The 12,681-nt window shown below is 38.4% G+C and overlaps 1 protein-coding gene across 1 annotated transcript in view; it reads right to left on the bottom strand.

The window, feature by feature from the left end:
* TOR1AIP1 (torsin 1A interacting protein 1) overlaps positions 1-12,681 on the bottom strand; it is a 38,830-nt gene that overhangs the window by 17,383 nt on the left and 8,766 nt on the right. The window contains 3 exon segments of the mRNA XM_044003761.1: positions 563-601; positions 7,121-7,168; positions 7,759-7,821. Coding sequence (XP_043859696.1) covers positions 563-601; positions 7,121-7,168; positions 7,759-7,821 — 150 coding nt within the window.

Below are 12,681 nucleotides of genomic sequence, written 5' to 3'. Positions count from 1 at the left end.
CCACAGAGAGAGCAAATAGACACAGGTATTAGAAATGTGAGCTAGGAGAACAAAACCCCTACAGTTCAATATTATAACTGAGATTCTAACAGGGCCAGTTGTGGGTTGACCAATCCAGATTGGTTGAAAAGTTGAAAAGAAGGACTCAGAAGACTAAATATAACTTCTGATTTATTTAAAAACAGAAATGATATGAAACCTTGGAATATATGATTTTAAAAATTACAGTAATCAAATCTAGAATATACCAAGAGTTTCTGGTTTCCCAGAAATAATTCATTTTGAGAAAGACACTATATATATACAGAATGGTAACTATTAATCCCTAAAAACTATTCTAATAATCTGCTCATTCTGCACCTCATGAAAGTATGTCTACACAGAAGTGCAAGCACTTCTGTGTAGACACTCACTCACTATCCTTTTTCTATGAATGTCAACCCCAAAGATCATTCTATTTGCCATCTTAGCCCAGTCTCTGAGTGTAATCTTACTTATAACCAGTATTAAACTGCTTGTGAGGTAACAAATGCTGAATCAGACAAATGAATTAGGATAGTACCTTCTTCAGATAAATCACCCTTCTGCATTCTGGTGACTCCTAGGGGAAGAAAAGAAAATCACCTTTGAGATGTATGTAGTTCCAGTGGCCAAAAAAACCCAGTTGTAATTATACCTAGATTAGTAACAATTCTGCAAACTGAAAAGGAAGAAATAATGAGTCTAATCACTCCAACATTTTCAGTTGGATAAACGATTAACATTCTCCAGAATTGCTTCAGATATCTTTGCCACGTAGCACAAGTCAGAAGTGGTGGGTGCCTGAAGTCAGAAGATTTGAGCTTACATTTGGCCACAGATACTTATTAGCTGTGCAGCCCTGGAAAAGTCACTTGAGTACTGTTGGTCTCAATTTCCTCATCTGTAAAATGGAGATAGTTATAGCACCTACCTTCCTGGGTTGTTTTAAGTCTTTGTCAAGTGCTTGCAACAGTGCCTGGCACATAGTTTATAGTGGGCCAAAAGTCATGAAGTCAATATTTAATAACTCCTCTATTTTTTGTTTTTAATTTACAATACTATAGCATCATATACTATATATAGGAAATGAATTTATGTTAAGTATGAAAAATAAAGAAAAATAATTTTCACAAAGTTATTAAAACATCATGACTTTTGGCCCACCCTGTATAAATGTTGACTATTATTTTATTATTATTAGATGTATACTTGGCTGATTTTAGAAATCTCCCTGGAGGGATGTTTATGACTTTGACAGAAATTTTTGCTACATTGGCAATTTCTACTGATATGCTAAATTTCTGATTACAAATAAGAAACTGAAGGACTAAAGGGAAAAATAATTAGCATAAAGTTAAGGAATAAGAATAAGTGCTGCTGTATTTTGGGGGGGCCTTCTAGGTAGCACAGTATATAGAGTATTGGCCCTGGAGTTAGGAGGACCAAGTTCAAATGTGGCCTCAGACACTGGTGTGACCCTGGGCAAGTCACTTCACCCTGTTTGCCTCAGTTTCCTCACCTGTAAATGACTTTGGAGAAGGAAATGGCAAACCACTCCAGTATTTTTGTCAAGAAAAACCCCAAATGGGGTCATGAAGAATGACACAACTTACTGATTGACTAAACAACAACTGAGGCATAAACGAGTTAGACTTAAAAAAACTAGACAATTGATCAAAAGAACTAATTTTTCTGATAAAACTGTAACTGCAATCAATTAATGCATCACAAAGGTAGACAGAAGAGTAAAGGCAAGTTTCAGTCTAAGATCAAATTAAGTCAGATACTTCTCTCTAGATTTTTTGATAGATAAACTTATTTGACCAAGAGAAATGAACTTAACTAATATGCAAAAAACCAGCAACCATAAATGATGTATTCTATTTTAGCTAAGAAAAGCTCTTTTACCCAATGCATTGTTTTATAATTAAATCTTTCAGAATATATTTATTCCCCAATCCTGTACATTTAATGAGCTTTGTCTTGTAGTGAAGATTAATGATACTAGAAAATCAACCAAGAGTAGATGATCATCGACGAAATTTTTGGGTTTTTGATTTTGTTTGCAGGCAAATGAGGGTTAAGTGACTTGCCCAGGGTCACACACCTAGTAGTGTCAAGTGGGCTGAGGCTGAATTTGAACTCAGGTCTCCTGAATCAGGGCTGGTGCTTTATCCACTGTGCCACCTAGCTACCCCTCATTGATAGAAATTTTTAAAATCCTCCAAGGGGAAATGTTTTTCCAGACTATTTATACTTCTTTGCTCGTGCCTGAAAGTAAAAGAACCATATTTTTAAAATACATTTTTAAAAAGATAAAACAACTCACACTGCTTTTTAGTTCAAATACTCCATCAATTAGTGCCTGTTAAACACCTACTATATGCCAAGTGCTAGGAATACAAATACAAAGATACAAAAACAATCCCTAGTCTCAAAGAGATTACATTCTAACAGTTGTTTAATTAGGTATTCTCAGAGTATCCAATTGAGAACAGGTAGTGAATGAGGTTATTTAGCAATGTAATTATTTAGTTGGTCTTACCTACTTTTTAAATAAGCCATTTAAATTTTAATAGGGTTAGAAATCCTATTTTAGTAAATAAAAATTCCAAGTTGAATATGATAGAGACTCTCATGCCCAAAATTAATTTCTAAAACTGTTATGGCTAAATTTAAAATGCTATCTCATTACAAAGAATGAATTAATTTCTCATATTTCATAGCTCCTAAAGGTCTTCAAGAAGTATTTCTGGAATTGGTATGAGAAAGCCCCCTTTGTAATTTTAGGGTCATGATATAGCAACTCATGGATACAGTTTGGTCATTTGCTATAAAGCCGTATTACAAATAGTGGTAGAAAGGAGAGTTTTGACTGTAAATACAGTCAAAAGCCTTTAAGGCTTTTGTGCAACAGGAGCTGGTGGTCAGAAACTTGAGAAAAGCATCTTCCAACAGGCTAAGGTTGGGGTCAGAGCTCAGACTTAATGCAGGTTTCAAACGATATCTGATTTAATGAAATTTACAAAAACCATTGACAAATATAAACATTTAAAAGTGAACCAGATTGGAAACTTCTCAATCTAAGTTTCAATTCTACTTCTTTAACAGCTATTTCAGCTTCCTATATTTCAACTTGCTTTTCTAATACAGGAATTAAAAATTGGTTCTTCTTATGATCATTCAGAAGCTTTGTTAAATAAAAATACTATTTGGTGACAAAAAATGTTCTTGACAAAAGAGAATTAACAGTTGTCGTAAGAAAAATTTTTTAAAATAAGAAATTAAATTCGAATAGGCAGTAAGAAGATTTCTAGCCTCTTGTAGTATCCTTATGGTGATGACTTACAATGATTAAAGAGATTAGGAAATGGTGACTTTTTGGATATGATAATAATAATAGCGCCTAGCATTCATAGACTGCTTTAAGGTTTGCAAAATACTTTATAAATATTCACTCACTAGAACTCATAAGAACTTTGAGAGGTAGGTCCTATTATTATTTTCACATTACAAATGAGCAGGGACAGGGGCAGCTAGGTGGTGCAGTGGATAGAGCACTAGCCCTGGATTCAGGAGGACCTGAGTTCAAATCCGGCATCAGACACTTAATACTTACTAGCTGTGTGACCCTGGGCAAGTCACTTAACCCCAATTGCCTCACCAGAAAAACAAAAAACAAAAAACAAATGAGCAGGGGCAAAGAGAGTGACTTACCCAGGGTCACACAGCTAGTAAGTATCTGAGGCGGGATTTGAACTCAGGTCTTCCTGATTCCAAGTCCAGTGTTCTTTCCATTGTGCCACTTAGCTATCTCCATCTTTAACCTCATGAGTCTAACTCATAATTATCTTTTCCAGTAATCCATTTTGATTCATCCTTCATTGTCATAGATGATTATGGTATATTCCTAGTGTTGAAACAAGTCTAAGAAGATCATCTGTTTGAGAAGTAATAGTTAAGAATTTGTAACCCCCCCAAATTCCCCATAACTATGTGCAAATGACTCAAATTTCATTGTAATGTCTTTTTAGCTCCACCAGAGGCTAGAGAGAGGGCACTGAAAGGGGAGAAAGAAGGTCAAAAAGGGGAAGGGAGGGGGCAGCTAGGTGGCTCAGTGGTTAAAGCACTGGCCCTAGACTCAGGAGGACCTGAGTTCAAATCTGACCTTAGACACTTAGCAATTATTAGCAGTATGACCCTGGGCAAGTCACTTAACCCTCATTGTCCTGCCCCAAATGAATAAATGAATGAATGAATGAGTAAATGAATAAATTTTTTAAAAAGAAGTGGGGGGGGCGCTAGGTGGCGCAGTGGATAAAGCACCAGCCCTGGATTCAGGAGTTCCTGAGTTCAAGTCCGGCCTCAGACACTTGACACTTACTGGCTGTGTGACCCTGGGCAAGTCACTTAATCCCATTGCCCCGTAAAAACAAAAAAAAAAAGGGGGTGGGGGGAAGAGAGGCTTAGTTCAGGTCCCTGTTTTGCCTAGGGGTCAAGTACATGAGAATGATATCATAAAGGCAATCATGATGCTCTACACAAAGAATCACTGTCAAAGACACTCTGCTAAATCAGATGAACCCCTGAAGTCCCATGGTTGTGTGGACAACTTAGGAGTTGTGTCATAATGAGACCTACTAAAAACTGGAAGGGAGGGGGTCTCAAATCCCCACCCCCAGACTTCAGGCACAGGTCTATTGGGCTGACTGGTATCTCGATGGCCTAGAGGACATGCTTGTTCTGGTGATCTTTGAGGTACTTTTCAACTCAAACTCTATGATGTATTTAATTGCATCTGAATATATTTTCATCATTCATACAAATGAATTTTTGCTCACAAGTTTAATGACCTACTGCCCTTATTCTATCAGAGCAGATAATTCAAAATCAACAAACATACTAAATACCTACTATGGTAATAAGACATTGAGCTAGGTAGAGTTAAAATGACAGCCCTGGCCCATAAGGAGATTACAATCTATTGGGTGTGGCAGGGGAAGTAGGTCAGGATATGATGTAGGCAAAAGGGAGACTCAGATAAAAAAGTGCTCCCAGAAAATGTGAGGAGGGAGAGAGAATGTTCACTTGGGGGTTAAAATCAGGGAAGATGTGACAGAAAGACAGTTGTCTGAAATCAGCCTTAAAGGAGGATGAAGACCCTGAATAATAGAGATAAAGGAGAACATTCAGAGCCCTTAGAGTAGCCTATACAAATGGAAGACGACAAAGGGAAGCAGGCCTGTTAAGTCCAGCACCATTATCAGTCCAGTCTAGCTACATGTGGTCAACTACGTGAAGGGAAGTAACATGAAACAGTTAGGAAGGTTACTTAAAAATGAGAGCTACAAGATATGCTCACTGCTATTCCTGCCTTAGAAAAAAAGTGGGAGGATTTGTGGAAGTCATTCCCCACAGAAGCTTAATGATCCTATTACAGATTCCCAGTTGCATTGAAACTGGGGCCCCATCAATTCAGAAGGCACCACTTCTGTGACACCTACACAAGAGTTTTACTTTAGTGCTTTAAATAGTGACATATTTGGTTTGGTTGTAGAGAATAGTTTAAAAACTAAACCCTATTTGTAAATTCTCACTTGCAAAATAGGGGCCCTGGAATAGATGATCTCTGAGGTCTTTCCAACTTAACTCCAAAATAAATTGGTTTGATGCTAGGGCCACTTTCTTCTTCTTCTTTTTTTTTTTTTAGTGAGGCAATTGGAGTTAAGTGACTTGCCCAGGGTCACACAGCTAGTAAGTGTTAAGCGTCTGAGGCCGGATTTGAACTCAGGTACTCCTGACTCCAAGACAGGTGCTCTATCTACTGCACCACCTAGTTGCCCTAGAGCCACTTTCAATGCTCAGTAGCTGTGAGAGGACAATTGTGGAAGAAACTGACACTTTTGTTCAACTCTAAGCAGGGCTTAGTACCAAAGAACAGCCTCTTAAAGAAAAAAAGCTCCAACCCTTTCTTTTTGTGACTCATTGCGAAATTAAGCTGTTCCATGATAAGAATCGAAACTAATGTGGCCTAGCAGTTCCCCCAATGAAAGAAAGCAGCTTCACCTCAATGCAAGTGGCCTGGTGTGATACAAAGAAGCACAGACTTATAATTGGGAAGAGATCAAAGAAGTCGGCTAGTCCAAAACTCCTGCCCAAATCATGAATCTTGTCTTCACCTAATTGACCTCAGACAGACTTCCCCTCTTTGGGCCCCAGTTTCTTCATCTGTAAAACAAGAAGGTTGGACTAGATGCCCTTTTAAGTTCAAACCCTAAACCTAAGATTCCCTCTATCCCTGCCTCCCTCTCCCATGTCTTCTTTTCCTCAGATTAAATATGCCCCAAATTCCTTAAACTAACCCTAATGGCAGTTTCTGGTCTCTTCGTTATCTTGCTTGCTCTCTCTCTCCTTTTTCTTCCTTTTTTTTTTGTGGGGCAATGAGGGTTAAGTGACTTGCCCAGGGTCACACAACTAGTAAGTGTCAAGTGTCTGAGGTTGGATTTGAACTCAGGTCCTCCTGAATCCAGGGCCGGTGCTTTATTCACTGCGCCACCTAGTTGCCCCCGTTCTCTCTCTCCTCCTCTGGTTGTGTCTCAATTTGTCAAAAGCCCTGTCAGATGTGTGCCAGAACTGCCTACTGTACTCCAAATGGGGCCTGACTGGGGAGGCCACATCAGGACTGCCCTCTCCCTTGCTCTGGACATTAAACTTCTTTTAATGTGCCACTAAATCATACTGGCATTTTTTTTTTTCTGGATGCAGCTTCTATCAATAGATGCCTATTGAGCTCCTAGATCTTTTTCATAGTCATGTAATTTACCCATCCTTCTCCTCAATACTGTGAATTTGAAAAAAGACTAAAAAAGATGAAAATTTTGTATGGACTCATGAGTTGAAACAATAGTTTAAGCAAATAAATTTGCTACCTCAAACTTGCCCTATTTTGTAAGGCTGAAACCGAAACTTTCAAATCAGGACATTGTCTTGATAGAGAATATATTATTCGTGGTAGGTTAAGCCCCCAAACCTCATTTATATTCGTATAGCCCCAAATCAGAACTTTCCCAAAGAACAAGTTAAAAGCATGGTGACTAACCTGTTTCCTTCATTTTAGTATTTCCATTTGTCCCAAATGAGGAGTAATCTGCAACATAGAGCAAAAAATCTTTAGAACCCAGAAGAAAGCCACATATTTTCACGCATAAGGAACCAAGGACACTTCAAGTGGTGTCCTCCTAAAAACCAAAAATGGTGGAGCTAACTCCCAATTTAAAGAGAGAAAAAAGGGAAGGGGGACAGAGGTGGAAATCCCCAGGAGGGGCGTACAGTGCCTTTCGTCAATTCAGTGGACATTATTATAGCCACAATGCGACCATTACATCTCTTAGGTGCCAGTCAATACACTGATACTAAGTAGAGATATATGCTCATAAGGAATATTTTCGTTTCTTCTCCCCACCCCCTGGGAAAGCAACTCAGAGCTAATACAATTATATGAAAAGTTTTAGCCATAAAATACATGGAGCAAATAGAGATAGATAGATGCATATGTATATATACATATATAGAGGATTACTTTGTGATAAAATAATTTTAGGGTTCTAAAACAAAATCTTCAGCCTTTTGTTTTTCATTAGCAAGATAACTAGTAGAGATGAATATTTTTTTCTTAGTCTTAAAATCACCATGGTAATAAATGGGTCTATAGAAACACAAAAGAAAATAAACTCTTACCAGATCCTGGACTTTTAATAGGTGGTCTACGAAGGTCAGAGAGAATGTCAGAATCTTCATTAGCTACAAGTATAGGGAGAAATACATTTAAAGGATTAGAAATTGTAAATATACTACACATATATTGAACTCATTTCTAACCAACTCTCAATTCGTTACATGTCAAAGAATATTTAATGTCAAAAAATCTGTGATTTAATACTATGTTTAAACCTTGCTGTAGGTTCCCCCTCACACTCCACCCCCCCAACCCCCAATCAATCTGCAGGCCAGTCTTCTAGAGATGAACTGCCCTGCTCTTTGCCAGTCTGGCCCTTAGACAACAGGCTTTGCTGTCCTGTGCTCAAAGCCTTTCCAAGGCATGCCAGTATTTACACTTTGTGGGCATTTTACATCTTTACACCATGATGAAAAATCAAAGTAAGGACAACAGCAAAGGAGCAAGTCTATGCTGATAAAGGGGAACATTAAATACATGTCATTTACTTTCCTCAACTCAAAACTTTTTTTAATCCTAAAATATATAACTCAATACAAAACTTATCCCATGTTTGTCACTATCTGCTTTATGAATTATCTATGGAAATTTAAAATTCAAATTTGGTTTCCAAATGCCTAGCACATTCTTTTTCCATTTGAACAGCCTGAATGCACTCAGGAAATGCAGATTAATTTTAATCATTAAAATTTTAATTTAATATTAAGTTAGGGAAAATGACATTACAAAGGTGATTGGCTAAAAACAAAAACAAAAAAGGTCCCCCCAAACAATTTAATGCATTCTCAAACCAAATATAACATGTCTTTTAGTTTAGCTAATGCTAAAGTTTGCATTAATCATTAGCATTTAAGAAACTATCAGGGGACAGCTAGGTGGCACAGTGGATAAAGCACTGGCCTTGGATTCAGGAGGACCTGAGTTCAAATCCAGCCTCAGACACTTGACACTTACTAGCTGTGTGACCCTGGGCAAGTCACTTAACCCTCACTGCCCCACAAAAAAAAAAAGAAAAGAAAAAAAGAAACTATCAAGCACCTTGGTTTTTCTGTATGAATTTTTACCAGGTACTATCTTTAAAGCGCTATTCTAGTACTTCATTGAGGCAGGTAGGTGGTGCCTGGAGTCAGGAAGACCAAAATTCAAATCCAGTTTCAGACCCTTATTAGCCGTGTGATTCTGAGTAAGTAACCAGACTTCTCTCTAACCTCAAAACTATAAAATGGGCATAATAATAGCAGCTACCCCCCAGAGTTGTTTTAAGGATCAAATTAGAGGATATCTGTAAAATGCTTAGCATAGTGACTGGCACATAGTAGGTGCTTAATAAGTGCTCATTTCCTTCCTTCATTATAGCACAGAGATGATTGATCTGGGGTTCATATTATGGTGGGTGGAATGCAAGCCCTGCAAAGGCTTTGAGTATAGACTCAATGATGATCTAAAGACCAGTTCAGATAAGTTTCCCGTGAGATTCATGACCAAGCTGGCTTCAGGGTGATGAATTTTTTGTAAGCCCTTCTAGGAAGGCTCTGTACCAATTACACCACTTCCTTAGTTCTATAGCACAGATAACTGACTTGACTATACAGCATTAAAAAATTTTTTATGTGTGTGTGTGTGTGTGTGTGTGAGTGAGTGATATATATATCTATATATATCTATATATCATACACACACACAGAGACACCCATACTCACATACCCTTTATATGAACATGTGCCTATCCTGTGTGAGGTGCTGGAGATACAAAGGGGAGAAATCGCACCAGTCCAGTACAGGGGGTCTGACACATCCATGTGTAAATAAAAGGCACAATACTATAGAAAAAAGGAAGGAGCTAGGAAAACTGAGTTCAGGACAGACTGCTTTCAGCTCCATACCAATGTGGCTCCAACCTACCTTTGATTGGCTTAGTTCATGTTAACTTCTTCCTCAGAATGCATTCTACATTCTAGACAAATAGCCTACCACCTGGAACACTGCATCGCTACAACCACACCTTCATATGGGCTGTTCATGGGCAGAAGAGACTCCCACCTCTCTAATACCTCGGAGTCCTTGGCTTCCTTCAGGGTTCAGATCAGAGCCACCTCAAAATGAAGTCAGTGCTGTTTTCTCTGGTCTCACTTCCCTCCTCAAATTACCTTATATTTTCCAATCTTTGGATAACAGAATAGGATAACAAGACCAGAGTTGTTCTATCTAATCCAACCCCCATGCTATTATGGAGAAATGTAAACTCCTTAAAGACAGGGTTTATTTGCTTTTTATCTTTGTATCACCAGCACCTAATAAAGTGCCTCACATATAGGCTGGGCTTAGTAAATGTTTGTTAAATGGATTTGGAGGAACTGGCCCCTGAATTGAGATTTGAAGGAAGAATTTCTTCAGTAGGCAGATAGGAAGGGAGTGAAGATTAGGTATAAGGGGAATGTGGATAGATCACACAAATACATGGAGATGGAAGGATATGAGACAAAATGGAGGAAAAGCCTGTAAGTCACCCTAAGAGGATGTGTAGGAGAGTCATGTAAAATAATACTAGGAAGGTAAGTTGTACCTATATTGTAGAGAACTGTGTCATTTAAAATTATATGTGGTTGGGGCAGCTAGATGGCGCAGTGGATAGAGCACCGGCCCTGGAGTCAGGAGTACCTGAGTTCAAATCCGGCCTCAGACACTTAACTCTTACTAGCTGTGTGACCCTAGGCAAGTCACTTAACCCCAATTGCCTCACTAAAAAACAAAAAACAAAAAACAAAAACAACAATTATATGTGGTTGCCTTATTATTGTCCCAAGTTTGGGGAAAATTAGCTGGGGGTTTCAATATATATTGCTACTTATAAATTAGAAGCTTTAGCACCAGTTTTAGGCATTAAGCATTTATTAAAGCATACCAAACATAAGTAAAGAGAGAAAACGTGGCTCAGAAAGTTAAGAAAGGGCCTATTTAGCCTAAAGGGGAGATAGAGCTCAGCCTGGCCTTCCTCCTTTCTCCAAGTCCACCGAGCTGGTCCCAAGGAGCACTCTCTCAGAAGTAGAAGCTTCCTCTGGGTTCAGAGGAGAGGTGGCCTTTCCACACTACTCAAAGCTAATTGGCCAGCATCACCCAAATCCATTGGTTCACTGGACTTGAGGGAGGTCCATGAGCAGAATGTGTCAAGGTCAGAGTTCAGAGAACACACCCCCTGAAGGCCAGGCTCTCAGGTAGGTGTGGTTTCAATCAAGTCAACTTTAAGAGAGTTAATCAGCAAAGTCAATCCAGTTGATCCCAGTATTAGCCTCTCCCAGAGCGAGGGGCCTCTGGGAGTCCCTAAAGCCATTATTTTCTCACAGGCCCAAGGGTTCAATGATTGTCTATGCTAATGATTCTTTGATCTACTTATTTAGTCCTTCTAGTTTTTTTATCTCCAACTGCCTATTGCACATCTTAAATTCAACATGTCCAAAACTGAACTTTCTCCCTGAGCTCTCCACTTCCCAGACTTCCCTCTTACTGTTAAGGACACCACCATCTTTTCCAGTCCCCAAGGCTCAAAACCCAGCTGCCGTCTCTGGTGCCTCACCCTCTCACTAGCCCTCTCCAGCCCACATCAAATCTGTTGTCAAGTCCTGCTATTCTGATCTTCATAATATCTCTCACATATGCCCCCTTCTCTCTTCCAATATTGCTACCACGCTGAGGCCCTAGCTACTTGATATAGCCTGCTGATTGGCCAACTCACTATAAGCTTTTCCCCAATTCCTGGCCTTGAGCTTGATTTCAGTCAGTCCTTAAAGTAATTTTACTATGGTGGAAAGACTCATTTCCATAGTGCTGAGATACTCTTGTTATCTTTCCTATTGAGCCTTTTCACACATTTGATTAAAAGAGAAATGAGAAAATGTAGCATTTTAAGGTTTAGTTGATGGGGAGGTAGCATGGTACAGTGGAAAGGCCTCTGGAGTCAGAAGATCTGGGTTCAAATGCTGTCTATTATGCTTATTCCTTTTGTGACATTAAGCAAATTACTTAACCGTCCTGGTTTGGAGTATTTTGAATTTGAGTTATAAATAACAATAACAACAACAATAACAAGTATTTATATAGTTTTTAACAGTTTACAAAGTACTTAATATATACTGAATTATTTGATCTTCATAAAAACCCTAGGTAGGTGGTATCACTACTCCTATTTTACATGTGAGGAACCTGAGGCAGACGTAGGTGAAGTAATTTGCCCAGAATCACACAGCTAAAAAGTCTTGGAGGCCACATTTGAATTCAAATCTTCCTTACTCTAAGCCTAGAACTTTGGATACTGTGCCACCAAGTAGAAATGCTTATACACATTTGAAGATAGGTAGTAGAACTTGTGGGTAGGGCAAAATTAATCATTCAAATTTTCCTTAACACTTAACAACAACAACAAAATAGCAAGATAGCTACAAATAAATACTTCAATTTTAAAATCTGGGGAAAAGGCTGTTAGCATTTAAGTTCAGACAACGCGTTTGACAAACACACTGATTATTTAACGAGAAAGCAACAAAAATGTACAAATATCAACTAAAGTTCTATTCCGATATTTTGTCACTGAATAAAATTGACTGGATTTGTATCAAAAGCTATACTAATGGAGTAAAAACTTTAGTATGCTCTACTAATCTATAAAGGCTTTAATTACAAGATGCCAATTATGGCTTACTGCCCAAGGATCAGCACAGAATGGCTTATCACCAGAAGACTAACAATTAGGTGATGAACATTTTTGGCCACAGCAAGTCACAAAATCAGTTTAACTAAGGCAGAGAGAGATTATAATCTGCATTGGCTGATAGAGGTCCCACACTGAAAAAAAAAAGTTATGCAGCACAAGTATGTACATTAACTCTGAAGGATTCTCCAAATTATTTTGTTACACTGAAATTTTGCTATAA

The sequence above is a fragment of the Dromiciops gliroides genome, chromosome 4, assembly GCF_019393635.1.
Source record: "Dromiciops gliroides isolate mDroGli1 chromosome 4, mDroGli1.pri, whole genome shotgun sequence".
Taxonomy (NCBI): domain Eukaryota; kingdom Metazoa; phylum Chordata; class Mammalia; order Microbiotheria; family Microbiotheriidae; genus Dromiciops; species Dromiciops gliroides.
The sequence above is the reverse complement of the archived record's forward strand: the minus strand, read 5'-3'. Positions and strand labels throughout refer to the sequence as shown.